General features: G+C 49.7%; 13 protein-coding genes across 13 annotated transcripts in view; 7 read left to right on the top strand and 6 right to left on the bottom strand.

Annotated features, from left to right (window-relative positions):
• The window catches only part of PPTG_02786 (hypothetical protein), a gene marked incomplete at both ends in the record, with an annotated part of 3,304 nt that extends 2,301 nt beyond the window's left edge, over positions 1-1,003 (bottom strand). Inside the window, 3 exons of the mRNA XM_008894052.1 lie at positions 6-413; positions 514-624; positions 698-1,003. Of these exons, the coding sequence (XP_008892300.1) occupies positions 6-413; positions 514-624; positions 698-1,003 (825 nt within the window). The remainder of the gene's footprint in view (positions 1-5; positions 414-513; positions 625-697) is intronic.
• Positions 1,004-2,150: 1,147 nt separating this feature from the next.
• On the bottom strand, positions 2,151-5,086 carry PPTG_02785 (V-type H(+)-translocating pyrophosphatase). The gene has a single exon (XM_008894051.1). The coding sequence runs from the start codon at positions 4,875-4,877 to the stop codon at positions 2,571-2,573; it is 2,307 nt and encodes a 768-aa protein (XP_008892299.1). The 5' UTR covers positions 4,878-5,086; the 3' UTR covers positions 2,151-2,570.
• A 1,034-nt stretch (positions 5,087-6,120) lies between these two features.
• On the top strand, positions 6,121-6,617 carry PPTG_20974 (hypothetical protein; the record flags this gene model as incomplete). Its single annotated transcript, XM_008894406.1, has 2 exons — positions 6,121-6,250; positions 6,613-6,617. 2 exons carry the CDS (start codon positions 6,121-6,123, stop codon positions 6,615-6,617), a joined length of 135 nt encoding a protein of 44 aa, XP_008892654.1.
• Positions 6,618-7,459: 842 nt separating this feature from the next.
• Positions 7,460-8,230, top strand: PPTG_02784 (hypothetical protein; the record flags this gene model as incomplete). The annotated part of the gene is made up of 1 exon (XM_008894050.1): positions 7,460-8,230. One exon carries the CDS (start codon positions 7,460-7,462, stop codon positions 8,228-8,230), a length of 771 nt encoding a protein of 256 aa, XP_008892298.1.
• A 149-nt stretch (positions 8,231-8,379) lies between these two features.
• On the bottom strand, positions 8,380-10,284 carry PPTG_02783 (hypothetical protein; the record flags this gene model as incomplete). Its single annotated transcript, XM_008894049.1, has 1 exon — positions 8,380-10,284. One exon carries the CDS (start codon positions 10,282-10,284, stop codon positions 8,380-8,382), a length of 1,905 nt encoding a protein of 634 aa, XP_008892297.1.
• Positions 10,285-10,413: 129 nt separating this feature from the next.
• Positions 10,414-12,270, top strand: PPTG_02782 (hypothetical protein). The gene has a single exon (XM_008894048.1). The coding sequence runs from the start codon at positions 10,808-10,810 to the stop codon at positions 11,747-11,749; it is 942 nt and encodes a 313-aa protein (XP_008892296.1). The 5' UTR covers positions 10,414-10,807; the 3' UTR covers positions 11,750-12,270.
• On the bottom strand, positions 11,849-12,973 carry PPTG_02781 (hypothetical protein; the record flags this gene model as incomplete). The annotated part of the gene is made up of 1 exon (XM_008894047.1): positions 11,849-12,973. One exon carries the CDS (start codon positions 12,971-12,973, stop codon positions 11,849-11,851), a length of 1,125 nt encoding a protein of 374 aa, XP_008892295.1.
• Positions 12,974-13,699: 726 nt separating this feature from the next.
• PPTG_02780 (hypothetical protein) lies at positions 13,700-14,574 on the top strand (the record flags this gene model as incomplete). Its single annotated transcript, XM_008894046.1, has 2 exons — positions 13,700-13,748; positions 13,940-14,574. The coding sequence occupies 2 exons, from the start codon at positions 13,700-13,702 to the stop codon at positions 14,572-14,574; spliced, it is 684 nt and encodes a 227-aa protein (XP_008892294.1).
• A 296-nt stretch (positions 14,575-14,870) lies between these two features.
• Positions 14,871-15,723, top strand: PPTG_02779 (hypothetical protein; the record flags this gene model as incomplete). Its single annotated transcript, XM_008894045.1, has 4 exons — positions 14,871-14,915; positions 14,981-15,136; positions 15,416-15,479; positions 15,641-15,723. 4 exons carry the CDS (start codon positions 14,871-14,873, stop codon positions 15,721-15,723), a joined length of 348 nt encoding a protein of 115 aa, XP_008892293.1.
• An 831-nt stretch (positions 15,724-16,554) lies between these two features.
• On the top strand, positions 16,555-16,977 carry PPTG_20973 (hypothetical protein; the record flags this gene model as incomplete). The annotated part of the gene is made up of 1 exon (XM_008894405.1): positions 16,555-16,977. One exon carries the CDS (start codon positions 16,555-16,557, stop codon positions 16,975-16,977), a length of 423 nt encoding a protein of 140 aa, XP_008892653.1.
• A 724-nt stretch (positions 16,978-17,701) lies between these two features.
• On the top strand, positions 17,702-18,739 carry PPTG_02778 (hypothetical protein; the record flags this gene model as incomplete). The annotated part of the gene is made up of 3 exons (XM_008894044.1): positions 17,702-17,823; positions 17,954-18,490; positions 18,643-18,739. The coding sequence occupies 3 exons, from the start codon at positions 17,702-17,704 to the stop codon at positions 18,737-18,739; spliced, it is 756 nt and encodes a 251-aa protein (XP_008892292.1).
• A 277-nt stretch (positions 18,740-19,016) lies between these two features.
• On the bottom strand, positions 19,017-19,244 carry PPTG_02777 (hypothetical protein; the record flags this gene model as incomplete). Its single annotated transcript, XM_008894043.1, has 1 exon — positions 19,017-19,244. The coding sequence occupies one exon, from the start codon at positions 19,242-19,244 to the stop codon at positions 19,017-19,019; it is 228 nt and encodes a 75-aa protein (XP_008892291.1).
• Positions 19,245-20,912: 1,668 nt separating this feature from the next.
• PPTG_20972 (hypothetical protein) lies at positions 20,913-21,993 on the bottom strand (the record flags this gene model as incomplete). Its single annotated transcript, XM_008894404.1, has 3 exons — positions 20,913-21,200; positions 21,419-21,549; positions 21,822-21,993. 3 exons carry the CDS (start codon positions 21,991-21,993, stop codon positions 20,913-20,915), a joined length of 591 nt encoding a protein of 196 aa, XP_008892652.1.
• Positions 21,994-22,867: the final 874 nt, after the last annotated feature.

Here is a 22,867-nt window from a genome sequence, read left to right as displayed (position 1 = left end):
GTCACCTTCAGTGTTCCGTTAATCTTGGCCTGCTCCATGAACCACGAGACGACACCGCTGTACGACGAGTGGGGGTCTTGACGGGGGCCGTACACATTGAAGAAACGCAGTGCTGTCGACTTGAGGCGGAACTGCTCGTGGAATTGAGCCATAAGTTGCTCCATCTCGAACTTGGTCGTCGCATACGCGCAAATTCCGCCAGTCGCAGATTCTTCGCGGAGCGGAAGATCCTCCACCTTTGGGGTGCCGTAGGTAGCGCCTGAAGAGGCAGCGACCACACGCTTAACACCGTTCTTGACAGCCCAGTCAAGCACCTTGCGTGATCCCTCAACATTAATGCGCTGGTACTTCTCAGGTAAACGCGTGCTCTCCTCGACGGAAATGGCAGCAGCCAGATGCACGATGTAGTCGATCTGAAATTGACAACCAACAAAAAATAGGCGAGTCAGGTGCAAGCTCCGAACCACACGAAGTGATAAAGACAGGGACGAAAATGGAGACGAATCTGCGCACCTTGTGGACGATGTACGAGAAGTCGTTCACCACGGTAATGTCCTTGACCAGCACGGCCGAGACGTCCTTGTTAAAGTTTTTGCCGTTGCTCATGTCGTCATACACAACCACCTACAAAAATGCAAATAATTTGTCAGAATTCACGGCAAAGCTTGCATCAATTATTATAACGGGGTTCACTCACGTTGAAGTCGTTGGCGATCAAGTCCTCAACGACGTGACTGCCGATGAAGCCGAGGCCGCCGGTCACGAGTACGGTAGGGTGGTTGTTGGACGACTGTGCTACGGCGGTGGCGCCGAGGCTCTCGGCGAGGTTCATCGATGTGCGGTAGTAGTAGCCGCCGCCCGAAAGCATGCCGACGAGGAACACCAGCACAGCGCCGAGATACAAGTGTGTCTTGGAAATGAGCATCCATGAGCTCTTGAGCTCTACTTCATGCTCCGGGTGGCCCTTGTGGTTGGGGAATATCTTCTCGCCCTTCTCGTTCATCTTGGTCCCGCTCAGTAGCTTGCTTGTGTTGCTTGGGGTGAATTGCAAAGTGGGCCGACTTGCAAGCCGAGAACGTCAGCAGCTGCCAGGGTGTCGAGTCGACTGGCGGCGACGTACGCATCGAGGGAAGCGGATCAACGTTGGCCAACTGTCTCCTATGAAGATCAATTCGGCCGAAAAAACAAGCGTGGGTCTTTCATCAAAATATGGAAGGTCAAGGCACGTTTCACCCGCAAAAAAGGTCGGTCTTTATTTGCAGACTAACCAACCAATGCTTCTACTGGCACATTTTATTGAGTACAGCAATTTAACCCAAAATGGGTGCACCACTTCAACCGCACCCCTACACAACCGCTGATGTTATCGATCGAACCACATACAAAATTCAAGTATAAATTTAAATTTGAAAGTCCCACATATCGAGGCGCCACTTCAACCACCGCCCGACGCATTCAAGTCCGCCACAAGTCACCACTCACTGTGGCGCGATAGAAGACGCGGGTGTAGTAGCCCAACCATGTCGCCAACGCCACTCTGCTTCGCATGGCAGCTTGTCGATACAGCCGAGTGCTTCTTGCGCTGCCCGTTCGAACCACGGCGTCAATATACCGCCGTAGCAGCGCTGTCAATACGCGAGTCGAATCTACAAAATTCCCACCCCTATCTCAGCTAGATTTGTCGATACAACGGCTTGTGGTTAACTCTATCAGGGAAGCATAAACCAAAAACTGAAGTTGCGGGCCGACCAGAGCTATTATCGGATACCGTTTTTCTCGAATAAACAAACGTGTGTGGCAAGCGCTAGATGGCCACTGGATGCCGACGATCAGCGCGCTGCCGCTTGTATTCATCACGTCACGTTAGAGTAGATCAGGAAAGAGTCCTCACGAGCGCCGCGCTATAATAGCTCACCGCATTCTTCTGTCGGAGTGCGCCACGTCATTGCCATATATGACCTAGAGCATGATGAAGCAAAACCACATCAGCCGATCGGTACTTCTGGGAGCAAACGAATGCTTTTATTCATTGCTTAAACGTGGACGGCGTTTGGTATACCCAGTTGTCAACACGGCTGTAAATCCAAGATGCGAAAGCTTGCGGCAGCGATCCTACCTCTGAAAACAATGACCATCCTAGAGGAGCTGCTGAGCTGCAAAGCTGCAATGTTGGTTATTCCGAACACTTGAATGGTTTCAAGCAACATTTCGCCTTCGTCACATCCGAGTGACAAAATGTACTTCGACGGTACAGGTACTGTGCTTCTAGTATCTGAATTAACCGATACTGTAGTCGAAAGACTCCTGTAGTGAACCTGGATTAACCCTAGCGTTAAAAGAAGATTTTTATAGTGCATCGGCAAGCTCTATTGCAAAATTAAACGCAAAGCGCAGTGACTGCAACTAGCTATACCGAAGCACGGCTCACTACGAAAAGATGACAAGACAGAACAGGTAGCCCTGCTCTCCTCCTCTTCTTTTTACACTCTACAGAGCAGGCCACGCTTTCTCCACACACCAAACTGAAAAACACTCAGGCATTTTGCAGTCGGTCTACAGCAGAAAAGAGCTTACAACTGGGGAGCAGCCGTGACCTCCACAACGGGGGCAGCAGCAGCCGACATAACATCAGAGGGCACGTTCAGCAGACCGCGGCCGTTGTTGATGCTCTTGAAGAAGTCTCCGAACACCAGCGAGATGATAGCCATCAGCTTCATCAGAATGTTAAGGGCCGGACCGGAAGTGTCCTTGAGCGGGTCACCCACAGTGTCACCGATAACGGCGGCCTTGTGGATGGCGCTACCCTTGCCCTGCACAATGAGCTTGCCTTCCTTGTCCTCAATGGAGACGCATCCCTTCTCCACGAACTTCTTGGCGTTATCCCAGGCGCCACCAGTGTTCGACTGCGAGATAGCGAGCTGAACACCCGAAGTCAGACTGCCAACAAGCAGACCAGACACGGCATGGACACCGAAGAAGGTACCGGCGATAATAGGGGACAGCATCACGAGAAGTCCAGGCGGGATCATCTCACGCAGAGAAGCGTCCGTCGAGATCTTGATGCAACGAGCGTGGTCCGGAGGGCCGTGGCCGGGCAGACCCTCAAGAAGACCAGGGATCGTGGCGAACTGGTGCTTGACTTCCTTGACCATCTCCATAGCAGCAGTGCCCACCGACTTCATCGTCAGGGCAGTGAACCAGTACGGCAGCATGGCACCCATGAACAGACCAGCGAACGTGATCGGCTCAAGAATGTTAATAGAAGTTTCCTCAATGCGAGTGACAAAGCCGCCGAACAGGGCCAATGACACAAGAGCAGCCGAACCAATGGCAAAACCCTTGCCAATAGCAGCGGTGGTGTTGCCAGCAGCGTCAAGAGCATCGGTCTTGTCACGCACTTCAGCGGGCAGCTCAGCCATCTCGGCAATGCCACCAGCGTTGTCACAAATGGGGCCGTAGACGTCAATAGCCAGGCAAGTGGCGAGCGTGCCGAGGAAGCCAAGAGCGGCAAGAGCGACACCGTACATGCCAGCAGTCGAGAAGCCAACGTACACAGCAATGGCAATGATGGTGATCGGGATGATAGCCGACTTGTAACCAAGAGCAAGACCGTAGATGATGTTGGTAGCGGCACCAGTCTCGCAAGCCTGGGCGACCTCACGCACGGGCTTGTAGCTGTGCGAGGTGAAGTACTCGGTCACGAAGCCGACGATGCAGCCGCCCCACAGGCCGACAGCAACGCAGTAGAAAGCACGAATGGGAGTCACCTGGTACGCCGTACCGATAGAGAAGTGCGACGGCAACAGCCACAGAGCAACGGGGATGATCAGAACAGTCATGAGCAGAGTGGAGCCGAACAGCTGAACCTTCAGCACAAGCTCGACGTCCTTCTCCTTCTTGACGGGCCACACGTGGGTAGCGAGGAAGCTCACGATGGCGGACACGAAGATACCCGTAGCCGTGATCACCAGAGGGAACAGAACAGCAGGCCAGCCGGCACCAATGATCTCAGGGCTCTGAGTCGAGATCACCAAACACGCGCACGTCGACTCAGCAAGCGAGCCGAAAAGGTCCGAGCCCATACCAGCAACGTCACCGACATTGTCACCGACGTTGTCAGCAATGGTAGCGGGATTACGCGGGTCATCCTCAGGGATGTTCTCAACGACCTTGCCAGCAAGATCAGCACCGACATCGGCAGCCTTGGTGTAGATACCGCCACCCACACGGCCGAACATAGCAATGGAGGAACCACCAAGACCGTAGCCTGAGATGGCCTCGAACAGCTTCTTGTGGTCAGTCGACAGCGGGTACTGAGTCTCGAACGCCTTGATCAGGATGAACAGCACCAGCAGAGCCATGGAGCTCAGTCCGAAACCCATGACGGCACCAGCACGGAACGCCGTGTTGAACGAGTCGCGCCAACCGCGAGCGCCCTCCTTCATGGCCGAGACCGTGGTACGGGCGTTCGAGTAGACAGCCACCATCATTCCCATGTAGCCGGCAGCCATCGAGGTGAGACCGCCAACAGCGAAAGCCGTGGCGTTCAGCGTGCCGAAGAGCCAGTCGAACTGCTTGCCGTCCTTGTTAACGAACGACGTGAGCACAAGCACGACGGCACCGAAGACGATGATGAAGGCGAAGCACAGCGTGTACTCAGCCAGCAGGAAGGCGCGAGCACCCTCCTGGATGGCGCAGAAGATCTCAAAGAGACGGTCGGCGGTCTGGTGGCGCACCTCCGACGCCAGCAGCGCGTAACCATCGCCACGACGAGTCACCTTGACCTTGGACACTTCCCAGAAGAGGTAGGCCGCGAACAGGATGCCGAAGACACCCGCGGTCACCACGTAGGCGTAGGCTTCGAAAGCTTCCGCCATGATCTCGCCAACAAAACAGGAAAAAGGAGGCAAAATCCGAAATGCCGTGAGAATCAACGGGAGCCGTTGGTCTTTGTTGGCCAAAGATCCGAGTACTTGCTCTCTCTATGCGGTATACATTCCCGCCGTGGTTGCTGTTTCCGTTCCCACCTTTGCCACATCTGATTCGATCAGGCAAAGATTTGATGCCCATCAGTTGAAAATGGGTAAGCTTGGATACGCTGAAATAGGCACTGATAAATGTATGAAGATTTGTATGGCTCAAGTTGAAGTGGTCTTGACGGCGGAAATTGCCCGCCTCATCAAGTTGATGATGATCAACACCACGCTCGAAGCTTGAGACCAACATTAGACATCACCGCGCATCTGATTACAAGGAAGCGCTACAGTCTGTAGCTCTGTAGTACAGAGCGCCAGCAACCGACGACAATGCGATGGTATGTACACCGTGGGGCGATATCACGGCGTTCGTGTTGGACCGACTGGCGACTGTCTTGTTCAGAATTGTGGCAACCTGGCTCGAAGAAGAGAGGCCGCACGATAGAAAGCGATGCATGGTGCATTTCTTACAGCTTGTCGGAGGCGTTGGAGACAATCGCTGCGGCTTATGGCTCTCGAAAAAAAGGAAGGGTGTACCCTGTCCTGAGCGTGGACGTCTATCCGTGGGCTTCAGCACAGCAGTGCATTTACAGTTATGTCAAAGCACGGAACTGGCGAGGTCGGAGGCTGCGATCAATGGATGCAACTGCGACGAGATGCATCGCTGTAGGACGAGCCTGCGTCGGCTGGGACTATTGCTGAATGGGCCTCTTGCCCCCAAAATGGGTCTGTAAGCCTGTCCTTGTGCGGCATTATCCGACTCAGAAATGATAAAACCTCAAAAAAAACCTCGAGGTTAAATGAATAAACCCTATGCAGACGGTATCTTTTGCTGCTTCAACCTTCTGGAACTCGCGACATTCGACGTCGTCATGGACCCCATTTTACTGGTGCCGAGGTGTTGATTTCCTAGGCATTTTGTGCATTATCGGGCACTAGTCGATTGTTGCCACACCGCCGCCAACCCGAGGAAGTGCTGCCTAGGTTGGGTCCAGGCGCATGCTTGGCAGGCAGCAAAGATACGATGTCTGCTCCATCCGCAGCTGCGGCCGACGCAAGGTTTCTGGCCGATTGAAGCCGCAGAGACTGGGCGAGTGGTGGGTGTCGAAGGGAGGAGATGGTGTGACTGCTTTGCCGGCAGCCAATGGCTGCTTGGCACACTACCCGCTCGTGCGTGGCGGCAAGCAATCCAAAGAGCGGAGTCGGACCGCACTCATCGGGATTCCACAATGGATGGCCTTACGGCTGGATGCCGCATCTGATGCGCGCTGGCGGTGAGCTGTAGGCACTGTTGATTCTCCGGGATTGAAAGCAGGCTGTTGATATGCATGGTGCAAGCGCTGTAAATGGCAAACTCGGTGCACGAAGTTATCAAAACCGCTTGGTAAATTGAAGTTGTTGGTGTTAACGGCTATACGCGCCCAAGTTCACGCACTGCAGCAGTCTCTCTTACGGAACTCGTGCTCGTATGACCACGCGATCCGTGTTATTGGCCTCTGGAGCGGTACTGTGGAGCTCCCAGCAATAAATGTAGCAACAGGCTACATGCTATGCCAGCAAGGTGTTAAGTTGTACATGTGTCAGTAATCCGGTGCTATTTACCATGTAATACAGTACTGATGACTTTCGTCAACAGGTTAGTGCCGCCGGTACGTGGTGTTGTTGTCACTAATATTGGCGGTGCGGCGGGTATTAAACGTTGATCTCGCGCTGGCCATGCTGATACTGTGCAAGTTGACGGGTGGAGTTCAACCAACTGAATGCGGCGAAGGTCACTACTGGTGGAGCTAGGAATTGAAGAATAACAACCGAATCTGATGATGCTCGCTGACATGAGCACTGGAGGGGCTAGTGCAGCATGTAACGTTTGGCGAGCTATAAACGCTATTTGGAAATAGTTGTCTTCTCTGCACTCAGTCAGCGTCGCCTGCATGTGAAGCACTTTTGCACGAACTGCGTCAAGCAATGCACAGCAGCGTTCGCTTCTCATTGGTGAAGAAGCATCCGGTTATGTACGACGTTGAAACCAAAATTTGAAAAATGGCTACACACGGTTAAGTTGTCAGGTGGTTGTTAGGTTGGCGCGCTTAGCGTAAGCAACAACGTGAAAGCAATTTCACACTAGTACGAAATAATGAGGACGCGGCACGTGCGCGATTTGCCCCGAAAAACAGCAGTCGAACTAACGGCCGACGCTAGGATAATTCTTGTGATGACTTCCCATCTCAATATTCTGGAAAGGTATTCGCTCCACACCATGCGTTGTGTGGCCATTCCAATTCACATCGAACACTTCCATCCACCGGTATCATCTTATAACAGACGCTGTGTACTTGATTGTTTTGTCGATTGTTTAGTGTTAGTATTTGGTGTCGTCCGCTTTATCCAAAAAAAAATGTTCTCGTGCTCATTGCCATTATGCAAAATCCTTTGTGCACCACACTTGACCTGCTCAGGATTATTTCACGCAGACCTACTTGCCAATGAGAACGAGCACCTCCTCAGAGCCGCAGTTCAGCAAGACCCCACATGGACCGCGACGTGAGTTTGTTATCGATGATGTATCGCAGCCGTCAGCTACAAGTCCGTGGTTCTATCGTGTGAACGTGTCCGTTTTCCAAGAAGTGCAAATGTCGACGTTTATCGATGACGACGTCAGCGATGCCAGCTCTGAAGATGGCAGGCTGAGCGGTTCCTTGTTGGCGGCCACCGACGTGGAGCACTACTCCATTCTACGACGCTACAGCGATTTCTTGCAGTTGTACGAGCAGATTCGCGACTTGATTATTGGCATGGAGTGCAGTACAAACAGCATTCCTCCATTCCCAGCTAAGGAATTCGTTTCTCCAGCACTGAAAAGTATGTTGCGGCGTACATCTTCTTCGAAGGTTGTTCTGGATGATCGGAGCGCCAAGTTCCAGGTATTGCTGCAGTGGATCGAGAACCACCCGGTAGCCAGAAACTGTGACGCATTCGTCGATTTTATCGGAAAACCACCACAGTCACACCATGGATATGTCAGCCTTAAGGAGTATACACCACCTGACTGGCTATCCTCGCTACAGCAAACGACGCAGGGGGTGGAAAGCCGTAGACGTCGATATTCCATGAGCAACCTCACTGTTCAATCTCGACGACAGCGATCGATTTCTGAAGTGTCCGGTGGTTTGGCAAGTTTTCAACATTTCGAGGCTGTCAAGCAATTGTCATCCATGCGTGGAGAGTACAAGTTAGAGGATCGCTTCTCTATGTAGGTAGCACTCTTCAATCTGCCCGACTAATTAGACACGTCCAATAGATACAGAATTACGATGTGAGCCGTCACACTATAGATTTGTTTTCAAAAGAAGATTTCAACTATTGTTTTACCACTATGTCATCTGTCTCCAGCGTCTCCAGTTTACTACTCGCTGTTCACTTCCTGCTTAACACATCGCACCCGCGAGGTTTCCTTCGCAGCAGCTAGGTCGCGCTCCTGGAGAAGAAATAGCATCAGAGGGTACATGAGATGCTGGAAAAGGGCGTAATTTACACGCCCGCTGCCGTTTGGATCTGCCAGCACGCTTAGTTGCTTCATCTCCGTCATCCCCCCAACAGGGAAGCCATGAGTTTGGCCGAGTTGGTGAAGAGCTGTGTGGAAGTCTCCAATCGGGATAGCGCCAAACTGCGTCTTGTCAAAGCTGGCAAAACAGTCGAAACTAGCTTGCCTGACAACGTCTTCACTCGGTAGACCTACCGTATCGAAGTCCCAGACACCCATTTCATGAAGCATAGTAGACTTCTCGGCCAACTTATTCACGTTCACTAGTTCACGCAGGTGCTGGGTCATGTGAGGAACAAATTCCTGGTAATACACTTCGTGGTCAGCCTCCCCAGGTCGTTCTTCGGTTAGTGCAGCAAGCTGCATTAGTTGATACGGGGAGAGCAACAGCTTTTGCATATTCCCCATCGCCTTTTTCACCTCTTTCTGTGTTAAGCGTTGCTTCAAGTGTTTTGAGGTGCCCTGTAAATTTCGCTTCTCAAAGGCTTGGAACTGGTTTAGCAAGTATTTCTCCGTTCGGTCAACGAATCCTTTGCACTGGAAGCGGAAGATCATCCGACGCACCCGGCGCAGCAGTGGCGCCAGCTTCTCGCAGAGAACCTCTTCGACGCCGCTGGAGTTGGTCGTTGTCTCCGCTAAAGCTATCGTGAGGTTTATCTCCGCGTTACTGAGGAGTAGTTGTGGCGTCTCGAGGAGAGATCGCAACTGGTATCGCGTCATTCGAGGGTGCTGATTAGCTGAAGATCTACGATGATCAGAGGAGTAAGATATTTCTTGTAAGCTCTCGCTGTCTTCAGCTACATCACCAGCAGTTGATTCGGCCCCCGGTGTAGCTTTCGCGTCTTTATGGTCCTCTTCTTCTTCGTTTTCATCTTCTTTGGTTTCCTCGGGGATGGCAGTGGTTGTTTCCTGTTGAGCTTCCATTTCGGCTGCAACCCGGCGGGCAGCCATGGCTTTGGCTGCCTCAGCAACCCGCTCCGCATGTGCCTCCACGAGTGCTGTCAATTTTTCCACTGTATAATGAGTTTGGCGAGCCGTCACCACCTCAAATGCATCTAGCGCCTCGTCCTCTTTGTCCTCACGCGAAGTTGTCTTCCCATCGTCAGTCTGCCGCGCTCCGACCATAGCATCAATTACGTCTGCAGCTACAGACACAAAATCGCTGTACGTTATCATGTCGTCTCGGTCTGAAGCGACAAGCGCTAACAGCACTTCGCGCGGTACCACGCGAGGATCCAGCTCCAACGCGTCTATGGTCTCACGGAACAACTCGATCAGCAGTTTACCATCATTGTACGAGTCGCTGTGCTGCATTTGCTCGAGTAGATACTCCTCCATCGCTTCACGCTCATGTTCGCGCTGCTCATCTGCGCGTGCACGTATGACCGCCGGTACACGCGTGGAGGCGAACTCGTCGCTGAGATCAACGAGTTGTGCAGCTTGCAACTGCAGCTTGCGTCGAATAACGCGATCTAATACTTCTTCATCGAACTTGACTGCCTCGAGGTCGTGGAAGTGCGGGTCCTGCTCCACCGTGAAGCCGCGTACTCGCTGGTGATCTGTGCTTAGATGAAAGTACAGCCGGGCCACTGCCTCGGGGGCAGGTGTCTGAACGGTAGGCTTGCTGAAGGTAGCCATCATGCGAGGCTTGCCGTCGCGGCCGCTGGCGACGGCTGTCACGTAGAATTTGTACGAGAGGCGTCCGCATTCTGCCCATTGCGAAAGCAGCGCTGTCACGGCGTGGTTTGACTTGCTTGCATCGACCATTTGCCAGCTAGACAACGTAAAACCCCAAATTTGCGTCGCTGATGAATGCAAGCGTCACTAAATATAGTCAGATCGCTAACGGCTACTTTCATGTGATTGGCTGGTCACGTTGAAGTGCTCAGTGCTTGATTTCTTTCGAAGTGGGTACGCTGCGGAAGAGGAATTTGGCAATTCCATCGCGCTTGTAAGTCACCATTGGCATGTGCAGGAGCTCACACGCAGTGTCTACAACATGCAGTCGATGGACTGGCCGTGTGTCGTTATGCATGACATGTAAAATTGTTTTGCATTTGCATCGGGGCCTGGTTATACCTTGTGTCACAGCACCACGTGGTGGAGTTTTGATTTTTTCGTGGCTGGAAATCGCAAACTCGATATCCCGCTGGTCAAATTATTTGGGTGGCAATCACGCATCCCTTCGTTCGACTTCGAAATCACTTGCCATTCTTGAAATCCCTCCGCGTAGAGCTGAACTCTCTGCTTGGCGGTTTATTTCTCCACGACGACTGTCCACACCTAGTGCATGACAAAAGCCAGAGCCAGCAGCAGCAGCCGAACGGAGCAGCAGTTGATCGAGGCCACGCGAAGGCCTCGCCGTGGCCTCGCGATTGACAATTTCTCGCGGGCTCCAGCCACTGGCGTTTGGTATTACCGAGTGGACGTGTCCTTCTACGAGGAAGAGCTCCTGTCGACGTTTATCGAGGAAAACGAGAGCGACGAGGATGATGACAGGTCCAGCGATAACGAGTCAGTGCTGGGCGTCGAACACTACTCCATTTTGAGACGCTACAACGACTTTTTGAAGCTGTACGAGCAGATTCGTGTTGTGGTTGCCGTCTCGGAGGGCGACACCAGCAGCTTGCCGCCATTTCCAGTGAAGGAGTACATCTCACCAGCGCTGGTCGGTCTGCTCTGGCGTGTGTCGTCGTCGAAGGCGGTGCTAGAAGAACGACGTACCAAGTTTGAGGCGTTGCTTCAGTGGATTGAGAACCACCCCACTGCTCGGAACTGTCCTGCATTCGTCGAGTTCCTTGGGAAACCTCCGCAAACTCGAGATGGCTATGTCAGTCTGAAAGAGTACACGTCGCTCGACTGGTTGTCATCTCTGCAGCAAGTGACACAGGGCGTCGAAGACCGCAAGCGTCGGTATTCCGCTGGCAGCTCAGCCATCCGGTCACAGCTGGAGCGATCGAACTCGGAAGCCTCTGGAATGCTCGGAGCTTCTCGCCGCCAACGTCTTCAAGCAGTCAAGGAGATTCCGTCGACTCGTGTGCTGGGCAAGCGTCGAACACGCTCTGCTCATCACAATCGGCGTCTTGAACCTCCCTGCAAGAAGGTGGCGCTGCCGGCAGGTCCTACTGATACCCCAAACGCAGATCAAGTTCCTCTAGCGCCGCAGTCGTGTGGTAAGAGGAAAGTTGCTCAAGTGGAAGGCAACACCCCTAAGAAGCAATGCGTCGCGTGATTTTGTTAGGAAGGATGAAAACCACAGACCATGTATCTTGTTACTGGTGAGTTGTTGATAGTAACTCGTACCCACGGATACTTGCACTTTACCGTAATTCTAGTCTTCGTCGTCGAGGTCCAGCACGTCCTCCTCCTCCTCAACGTCATCGATCACATTCGATCCATCGTCGCTCTCGTCCTGATGCTGTGGGAAGTAATAGGCGTCGTCCTTCTCCTCCTCAGAGACGCGCTTCTTGTGACGATTGTGACGCCTACGGTTGGGATGCCTGCGCTCGCGATCTCCCGACTGGTCTGGCTGCGAAGTTTGACTCTTCTTCTTTCGCAAGACTTTGGGAGTCTTTCCCAGTGGTTTGAGGGAGTCTGCATGGGCATAGTCGTCGAGGAACGCTCCCACAGACACGGCATCAAACGCAGCACCACGGAACGCCTTCGCCACCAGCACCTTTTTGCCTGTATCAGGATCGCGCTGGCGTCGAAAGAGCACCATGCGGTGTTCTCCACGTTGAGCATCCGGCAGCATATTCTCGAGCGACAGCTTCAAGCTCGTTGCGTCAATCCACGCGAAGCTCAGCGTGCGATGTTTGTGCATCAGCTCGTCTATCCATTGCTTCTCGTAGGGCTGGAATCTCTGACCGCGCAGGAAGAGCACACAACTGGGCCTAGACAGACAACGAGCTTCCAGTTGCGCTGAGTTTTGCACCTGCTGCATGGCCTTCTTCGTCCGAGCTGTGACGTGTTTAGCCAGTGCGGCAGGCGACTGTAAGTAGTTGAGGAAGACCTGCTTGGGTTTCTCCCCGTTGGCCACCGTGAAGATAGTGGGTGAGATGCTGCTCTTGATGCCGTAGCGCTTAAGCACGGACTTGCCTGATGCCGGCAGCTTCTGTTTGCAGTCCAATACGCCCACGAAGCTCTTGCCAGCAAGACGCGGCGACACTTTGTCAAAAACTTCGGGCAACACGTCGTCCGGACCCGAGCATAGCACCACCCACGGTTCTCCAGAGCGAAACACACGTTCCATTAGCTTCGAATCCGTCACCTCGAGCCGATACACGTGGTCCTGTGACGTCGAGAACTGCAGGAAGGCCGAGCTGAAGAGCGCCACCATGACCACGACCACGGAAACTAGCACATACCAGTGGTCGCGCCACATGCGGTTGCGCAGAAACAGCTTCATTTCTCTATGAGAGCTCGACTGCGTGCCGCCCGCTTGGCCCCGAGCCATTGTTGTCGCTGTATAGCTATATTAATTTTGATTGATTTTAATTAAATTTTGGCTCTTGTTAGGATCCGGAGTTGTTTTAACAGTGAGACATGTTTAAGGACTTAAGGTTGCTTTAGTAAAATTTAAAAAAACTCTTTAGCGTAAAATATTTTTTTTCAAAACTTACGTTACCTCCTAAGTTCGACTCCTGGCGTTAAGTACGCACTTACTGTAAATAATTTCCTAAGTACGTCAACTCTGAACCGCTCATTCCCAAAATCCGAGTAACGAGGTCGACACGCGGCACGGGCGACGCTGCGGGACTCGTTGTACGCGGGGAGGGATACAGAGCACACAACGCGTGAAGGCCAGCAGTTCACGACTCGGGAGAAGAAGAAGCGTTGGCATCCATGAGCGGCAAGCTATGGCGACTGTGTAAAACTTTGACCGCGATTTCTGTTAACTAATACTGTGGGGTTGGTGTCGTGGGCCGAAGCTTACGAAGCGAGTCCAAGGGTAGTGATTCGCCACACTACCCTCCACTAACTCTCGGCATCGAGAAAGATCATTCCAGTGATGAAGATTTCACTCTAGGCGACGAAGGCGCCGTCCTCGACGACCATAAAGCGTTGAAAACAAGAAAGCAAGGCGGTAAGCTGTATTACATTCGTGTGAAGACTTCTTCTAGGTTACCGAGTTTGTATGCATCGATTATGTTGCCATTTAGCGCGTAAACAAGCGCAAGGAATGTCATCTAGGAAAACCGGACGATCGGGGGGAACACGCAAAACCTCGGGTACGTTTATCATTCATACTCGATGGTGTCATGTCAGCCAAGTTGCTGTATGGTTGCTGTACGATAAAGTTGCTGTATGGTTGCCGTACGACAAAGTAGCTGTATGGTTGCCTATGATTATGATGTTGTTACATGATTAGCATGAATGGTTTTGGATTCCCGGAGCTAACACAGTAGTTAATGCTATGCAGATTTCAAGGCAGCGACAACGACTATAAGTGACAAGGGCAATAACAAGCGATCACGAGCTCCTGAAACCGACAAAGCACTGCGTAAGAAACCCAAGAAGCCCACGAAGAAAAAATCGAAACGGTCTGATATTGTGGAGATATTGAAGAAAGTAGAGACTGGCGAGAATGTGAAGAACGTGGAGACTGGCAAGAAAATGAAGTTCATGGAGAATGGCGAGGAAGTGGATAGTAACAAGAAAGTGGAGAGCGCGGAAGGTGGCGAGATAGTGGAGAGTGTGGAGGCGTCGAAGAATGTGAAGAGTGGTCATAGTGTGGAGGGGTCAGAGCGTGGTGAGAATGGGGAGAGTGAAGTGGAGAAGCAAGCGTCGAAGAGTAAAGTGGGGAGTGTGGATAGTGTGAAGAGTGCCGAGAATGTAGAGAACACGGACACAGTCGAAAGTGTGGGAAGTACAGAGTACGTGGAGGGCGTGGATACAATGGCTAGCAGCGAAGGAGATTTCGATGGGTACAAGCCACGCAAGCGAGCTAGCCAGCATATCGCTGAGCTTGATACTATGGCAGTGCAGCAAGAAAAAAATTGTGACTATCGTCGCCCCATTTCCCAAAGTACCGATCAAGTCGTGGACCGAGTTTGACACGATACTCGCATCCTATACAAAAAGCCACAATCTCCATTTCCGTGTTCGGAGGCATCGGCAACATACAACAGGTGGGTACATTAAAAATATGGATTTTAATTATTCAAAAATCTCTAACGAGCATGAACTATTTTTATTTGTAGAAACCACGCGGATGAAATACCTGCAAGTTTTTGTAGGAGCTACAGAATTTTCCGCTGTACGCACGGTATCTCACAAAATTCGCGTTTTACTGGCCAGCGAATCGCAAAGCCCGATACTGTGGGTGCTTGGCGCGCTTCACGCCAACTGTGATGAAGGTGGACGGCGGAACATTCCAGATTTTTATCAGAAATGAGGTATGTTACGTTTGTTTTGCGAAACTTAGTGAGCCATTAACATGTGTTTCCTTTTTTACTTATAGAATCACACCCACTCCCATCTCAACACGCGTGCAGATGCTGCTTCATACATGACAACTAAAACATTACCGATTGATGAACAAGATCGCGAAGATGTCAAGACGCTTGCCGATGCCCGAGCCTCATCCAAGCAAATTACCGATTTCCTGAACGACCGGGTTGGTGAGAAAGCTTAATTTTGTGAACAAGAAAGTAACACGATAATCTTAATTGTGATTTATTTATTTTACATACTAACAGACTGCAGAATTACACCACAACAAACCCGTAACCAAATTCGCAATATCGTCGGCCAAGATTCAGCAGAAGAGCGATTAAAAAATATTCTCCACGCTCTGGTGCAGTTGGAAGGGAACGACGTTCTCTTCCTCCAAGACCAGATGGATATCACACGCGGGATCGTAATGCAAACCAAGGTGCAAAAATTATTTTTTTAGAGATGGGGCGAGACACTCGCCATGGAGTTCACGCACGGCACCAACAATCTGGGGTATCACTTGGGTACGTGTTTTACAGCAACCTTTGAGCAACCTTATTTGGTAATAGCAACCTTCAGCAACCTCAGCATGGCAACCGTGTAGCAATGTTGTGTCTAACGTCAAATTCTGGTTTGGTTATTAATTGCAGATAGTCAGCTACTGGAAGGGGATTCCCTGTTCTAGATTTCATCTACCGGGATCAGCAGGCTGTGACTATTTCAGCTATCCTTACTTACTTCAAGGAAAAGAATCCTGGGGTGGCGTAACATCGTGTCAGTCGTGATTGACAAGGACTTTGTAGAATGGCGGGTACTGATGAAAACGTTTCCAGATGCCAAAGTTGTGCTGTGTCAGTTTCACGCAATTACTTATTGGAAGAAGGTAATGAAGCGATCAACGTTCCGCTTGACTATTTCTCAACAGGAAGACCTCATCGTATTGATGACACGGCTTTATACTGGTAATACTTCGTATATTTAGTTTATTTTTTTTTTAACTTCGATCTAACTCCCTTTTTCAATGTTTAAAGCACCAGTGAGACTGACTACGACACACACTATACAGCATTAAGGCGTTATTGTGAAGAGCAGAAACGACGGACGATTTTCACGTATTTTGAAAAGAATTGGAATTCGTGCCGGGATAGGTAGTCCAAGTTTTCTCGTAGCAAGTTTTTCAGGGGTGGAAATACGACCACCAACCATATTGAATCAAATTGGAACCAAGTTAAAATGCTGTTGGGGCACAAAACTCGGATCGACAAGACAATTACGGGGCTACTTCAACATCAGATCACTATCGCGCATAATATCGCTTCTACAATTGATCAGCATAACTCGACCACACGAGTATCGAAGACCGTTCCTCGGTTTCTGAGAGGTTTTGCCACCAGATTGGCTACGAACATACTAACAACGCTTAAACAAGAGTGGGTACGGTTTATAACGCTTATGGGCGACGCAAAATGCGAACGAATCGCATCAAGTGTCTCCGGTTGGAAAGCCCACTGTTTCAATGAGGCACACAGGTGCGACGACGTCGAGTGGACATGTACATGTTTATTTTACAGCAGTCATCATTTGCCATGCCGCCATTTAATGTACGTGGCTGACAAGCAGCATGAATTCGAGCTACTTCCTGCTATGTCGATCGGTGAACGGTGGAGCATGTCATGTGCGCTGGATGTCAGGGATGATTTAGCGGCGGCAGCAGCCACATTGCACTCAATTGTGTTAATGTCAAAGCTAAAGTCGCCCAAGGTAAGGTCGCCCAAGGTAAGGTCGCCGTATGGGTCGCCCAATGGATCGCCGTATGGGTCGCCCAATGGATCGCCGTATGGGTCGCCGAATGATGAACAGTCTAAGAAGACAGGAGTTCAAAAGCCGATGAAAGAGGTGGTATACGTTCGCCTTCGCCGTAACGAGCGCGCACATCAAGTCGTATTATCGTCGGCTGAAAAATACTGCAAAGGCGATGCTGGAACCTCTTCTCGACCATTTGTCAAGTCTGTCAAGTGCTGAGTTTTATCAAGAACTTAATACGTGGAAAGAAACCATAGAATTGGGATTAAAATGCGAGAAGGCTAGGCCGGTTAATTCCGACCAAGATATCACTGAATGTGAAACTCAAATTGATCCTTTTCTTACATTTGATCCTACAGACAAAATGGAGACAGTGAAACTAATATAAAAATTCGAGAACGTATCCGTGAGCACTGGTGATCGCACCAATGATGATAGCGAGCTGGAGGACGACGTACCGCCAACTCAGACTACGGAGCCAGTTCAAAATAAAAAAAAATGGGGAAGAATACGAGCTACCATCATCTAAATCAAATGATTCAGCAAAAGAATCACCAGCGTCGCTTGAGATATCGATTAAGGAGGAACCCTGTCCAAGCGAGGAACCAAAACCTATTGAGGCCACGACAGAGACAGCTGTGCGACAGGTAGATATTATTAATGTAACGAAGCCAAAACGCAAAGGAAGCCAAGAACGCAGCTCAAGCAGTCGAACCTTTCACGAGGGGCAGACCGTCTAGCTGTTCACAAGTACCCAACTCATGTAACAGTATCATTGAAGGAGCTGTTAACTTGGACAAAGAACGCCCCTAATCTGAAGGATGTTCTGGAGATGTTGGAGAAATATCCTGTTCAGCTGGAAGATCGATGGAGTGCCGCTGGGAAGTCACACTACATGCACACATTTGTCATTCCTGCTGATCTAGCTAGAACAATACAGACCATGACTGTAGCAACCAAGGCCGATCAAATGTTCCCCGTCAAGCTTGACAAGAACATGAAGAAGCAAGGTCTCATGAACGACGTCGTCATCACCATTAACCCCAAACTATGGAAATTCAGCGGGTAAGGTTGCTATATAGTGATGGTTGCTTTAAAAGGGTTGCTATAAAAGGGTTGCTTTAATACGGTTGTTTTACCAAACCTTACGGATTCAAACGATTGTCTAACAGAACACTGTCTTGTGTATTTCCAGAGATTATGCCTGTGCCATGACCGCGTTCTACGATATGAAGGCTAAATGCAGATCATGGATTGAAAACAGAAAGTGGCTCGAGCAGGACTGGAGAAAAATTGATTCTGTGGTGGAACTTTTTGATGTCGCAACGAACACTGCTGGACTAGTGCCGGATGCTGTCCGTATCCGGTACCAAGAGGTTGCCAATGACGCTATTTCAAAATTTGCATCCAGCCCACTGCGCACTACATTTGTGACGCGTTCAAATACGCTGTGGCTCGGATTTGACAACATAATTGGTGCTCTATGTCAAGGCTGGTTGAACGATAGCGCTGTAGATTTCTGTCTGGAGGCAATTGTGGGATCAATTGGACAGTCGCTCATGCTTTCAACCTTGTTGGGAGTGGTGGGCTGGCCAACATCACCGAAGACACAAATACTCTACACAAAGTTCATCGTTCACCCAGTGAGTTTAAGTGCAAATCACTGGGGTCTCATAACGGTGCGTCTGTATTGCGATGTCGCGACTAAAACGCTACAGGTACAAGTGTTCATGTACGAACCGCTCATCGATGAAGAATATCAAGAACAAATGATTGCGAGTGGGAAGGAATTATGTAACACAAGGGAAAGAATAATGTGGAAGAGAGTGAGGGGAAGAAAGGTCTTATTGACTTTGTAAAACGCTGGCATTGTGCTTCTGCCAGTGGATACCAGGTTACAATAAGCCCGGTGGAGCGGATCAAGACGCCGCAACAACCTGATGCCATCAGCTGTGGCGTCCTGGTCATAGCACAAGCGTAGAGCTATCTTACAGATAGTATGCGACTACAGGAACACGGAGTCTCGAAGAGGGATGTGGGTGTTATGCGCCTGAGAATGATCTGGATGGTAGTAAGTCATTCCAAAGAGCGCTCCAACTCCGTGTATGACGCTGATAAGGCTAATCGAATTCGCGAGCTACTACAGAAGCAACTAGGATAGGTAAACGCTATTTGTCGTTCAATCCCAATACAGTTTGCTACCTCTTAATGCTTATTTCTGCTTCGCTAGCTTCTTCACCAATATTTCTAGTAACATATCAAATGATAATATCTCCTCGTCGGTTTTTGCCAATGGTGCGGTCGCCTACAGTCTCCGACAGCTCGTAGGTTCGCTCTTCTTGCTCCTCAACCCAGGCCTGAAGCTCAAGTTGAGCCTGCATGATCACCTCCAGGCCCGTGCCGATCTGCTCCAGCTTCTCTCTCATCGTGGAGAGGTCAATAAGTTGGGCACGTACCAGATCACGCGCCAGCGAGGTGTCGTTCATGACCCGTTGTTGATGATGTCCTTGGTGAGTGTATGCACCCTTCTGCGAGTGTCTTTGTGAGTGTGTGATCTCGAGCGAACTTAGCTGTTTTCTCTAAATTTCAAAAACTCGTCAAAACAAGTCCCGAGGTGGTCCACAGACCGTCCTTTACTTGTATTTTATTATAGATTGCTCTTATCTAAGGCTACTTTAGCTTTGGTAAGGTTGCTAGAAGTTTTGCTTTAGTGATAAGGTTGCCATAATTTCCGTCGTCAGTTCGTAACTCATGAAAGTTTGGGTTGCTGTAACGCCATTCGTTAGGATCACCAACTATTTTGCATAGAAAGGACATTTGTCATCAACCGACTTAGGTTGGATGGCATTCAGACGAAAACAAAATCATAAAAATTAATGTTTTTTTTCGTCTGAATGCCATCCCGGCCAATCGGATCTCTCGAAAGATTTTTTCCATTCCCATTTAAGTTGTATGGTGGCGCTAAGTTCGTTCGTAATTTATGGCAGTACCTACCGTAAATCACCAACAGACTTATCGACAAGTTTGGTTTTGGTTTGTCAGCCGTAATTTATCTGCTTAAGTACGTAATATATCCTTATAAGTACGAACCGGCGTTTTATAGTTACGAACGGAATTATCTACAAACGAGGTCTTTGTAGAGATTTCATAATGGGTTGCTGGGATGTTGCGCGTATGTGAAAAATACTAGATGAAGTCAGTCACCAGTAGCTCGAAGTCTCGTGCCTGCACACTCCGCACTTCCAACCATTTCGCTTGGGCATCTGGCATTTGTGTTAGAGTAACTTCGTCGACAACGACTCTCTTATACTCTACGTGGGCTGAATGGTGCGATTTTAAATGGAGAAGTAGCGTTCAGACCAAGGCGAACTGTTCAAATCTACTTGTAGTTTGTGAAACAGCGACATCTGATGGTACCATTTACTTACGAGGTGACTGCAACTAGAATAATGCAGGATGATATGTATTGTTTTGAGTTAGTTTTTCCTCGTGACTACGTTGGTCTTTTACAAAATATGCCCTTGCTAGTCAAGAATAGATAGCAATATCGCAAGTACAGTATTTGCTATCTGGCAACGTTAGGAAGCGCCATGCCTCGCACCATGCACTCGAAGAAAAGTAGAACCAGTGGACAGCAGCTATTGGTATCTTCTTGATGAGGTGCCCGTGGCGGGACAACCTCAAATTGGCAGATTATTTTCCAAAGTTTTTTTTCCCATGACTTTGCAAGCTTCGTTGAAATACTTCCTCGGCTGCATGGGGTCAAACAGCACCATTTTATGCTTCTCATTGTCAAATACAACTCCTGTCTAGTGTCCGTCGAGATACACCAAACAAGAATCATACAGTTCCCACGGTGGAGAGGAGAGCTCTCAACTACTACTTGCAGCTTCATGGCTTCGTCATGCACGCTTAAATAGAGTGGATTTACACCACCAGTACGGCTCCTCCCTTGACCATCTTGATCTTGGCTCATTAGGTGGCTTATTACGAGCTTCATGCATGAATCATCCAACCACTCGGAACTTCTAAAGAATGCTAATTCTTCGATGCCGACCTGTCCGAAGTGGGTGTCCACAGTAGTACTTAAATTAACGGTTTCCAGACACTTCCCACAGGCTTGTAGGTCCACAGTTACACAATTGCTAAGAAGACTAGGTAGCGGAATACGTGTGAAACGTGATAGCCTTAGCTAGGTCACTAAAAGCGACGAACTTCGGCGATTCATCATGCCAATTTCTCATCGTGATCAAATCTTTCTCGATGAATGTACCACGTTTCTTGATAGATACCCCCATTCTGCAACGATCATGGTCACTTGCTAGCGATTTCCGATACATGTTGATATCTGCGATACATTTGGTAACGTAGTTCTTCGGAAACACAATCGCGACCTTCTTGTGAATCTTTTGCTTTTGCGAAAGCTGCACGATGGAGGTGACCTTCCAAGGTGGTGCATCAACTTGACCTGCTGCTTATGCAACAGATTCATCCATTCCAAGCCTCTTCGTCTCACGAGCTTGTTACCGTCTAATATGTTTTTGTCTTCCTTTGATTTTGACACCAGTGCTAACGGGAAAGTGTCGTGCGAAATCCTCAGGGTTCAGCTGTCACCGGGGCTACTGTCATCCCTTTTGTTTGACAGGTATTTTTGAAGTACCAACTGGTTAGTATCATTGGTGGGCTTGTCCGCCAACTCGTCTTCATCGTTCACAGACTGGTTGGTGTTGATAGCCGACCAGTTGCTGTCATTCACGGAATGGTTGGTGGGACTCACCAACTGGTTGATATCTGTCACCAATTGGTTAGTGCTCAAGGCACTGGTTCTATCCACTGTATCCACCTGCGACTGCTTCGTGCTTGTCAACTTGTTTGTCGTCTGGATAGATTGGTTGGTGGAGCTGGCCAACTGGTCGGTTTGCTGAACGTCATTTTCCTTTGCAAGTCGAGCAGTAGTCCCGAAGATACCATGTCGCGGATTCGAGACATAGTTCGGTTCGTTTCAGCTAACAATCGATTGCTCTCATTCATTAATCAGTCGCAGTCTGAATTGGGGTGCCCACCACCGTCGCTCTCCTCGTTAAACTCTTCTCCGTTGTCATGGGTTTGAGTCATCTCGGAAACCTCCTGCAGATGAATCCCCAGTACACGTAATGGAGAAACTTCCGTCTGAACATGCACTCTCTTGATCTTGAGCAGATCGACTGCGCAAAGGTGAGTCAATATTGGACTCATCCCGAGTTGCAGTAAAAAGCGTTGATAGTCGATAGTCCAGCTCGTGGGTTAAAGCCCGTTGAGAGTTTTTCAGTTTCGGCACAACCCCTTAACGTACGCCTTCTCCAAACTCGCGAAAGGCCCTCGCCGTCTGAATAAAAGCACGAGTTCCTTGAGAGTTCATTGCCTTCACGACCCCCCCCCCCCCTCAAAGCTATATCCATCGCCTTTTTCAACTTGGTTGTTCCGTTCAATACTGCATCTTCAATAAAGCGCATGTGCGACGATTGAACTCTAAAAGACGAACAGGAATTTTTATCGCCGTCGGACTCGTCTTCGTAAGAGCGGTTTGATTCTGATTGTAGAAGCCATCGAGAATGGATAGTGTTCAAGGGGATTACCTTTTCCTTCTTCATTGTGGCACGGAAAAACATCGTATGAAGGCATGGGAGTAAAAGCGTATGTATGACGAAACAAGAGCACACAATTGTCTAAGAGTAAACGATCAGAGTTAATCCTCAATACTAATCCAAAGACATTATCAATACAAACTTACGGTAGTAACCGTGTATTCTCGTTCAGTTCGGTTACTTATCAGCTCAACAATTTCCTTTTGCAGCCACCCTCCATCATACGACAACTCCCCACTTTTGAAATGCTCGTACTCTTGATGGACGAGGTCAAACGAATGAGGACTCACCAAGCTGACAGCCGAAGCACCATTTCATCTACCGCGAGATAACGACGGCATCCTAGCACGTTAAACTTATTGTGCCTTTCCAAAGTTTTGGCCAATCTGACCTTTAAAGGCTGGTCCTAAGCAAGGGTGGGTAGGGCTAAAGGTGGGATTTGAGGACGAACAGGAGTTGAATTGCTAAGCCAGGCCACTAAATAA

This window comes from Phytophthora parasitica (assembly GCF_000247585.1).
Source record: "Phytophthora parasitica INRA-310 unplaced genomic scaffold supercont2.2, whole genome shotgun sequence".
NCBI lineage: Eukaryota > Oomycota > Peronosporomycetes > Peronosporales > Peronosporaceae > Phytophthora > Phytophthora nicotianae.
This window is presented reverse-complemented; position numbering and strand designations above follow the sequence as displayed.

Bases quoted from the DNA above. Each gene is read 5' to 3' on its own strand.
- PPTG_02782 (XM_008894048.1), top strand. From the start codon at position 10,808: ATGACAAAAGCCAGAGCCAGCAGCAGCAGCCGAACGGAGCAGCAGTTG.
- PPTG_02785 (XM_008894051.1), bottom strand. From the start codon at position 4,877: ATGGCGGAAGCTTTCGAAGCCTACGCCTACGTGGTGACCGCGGGTGTC.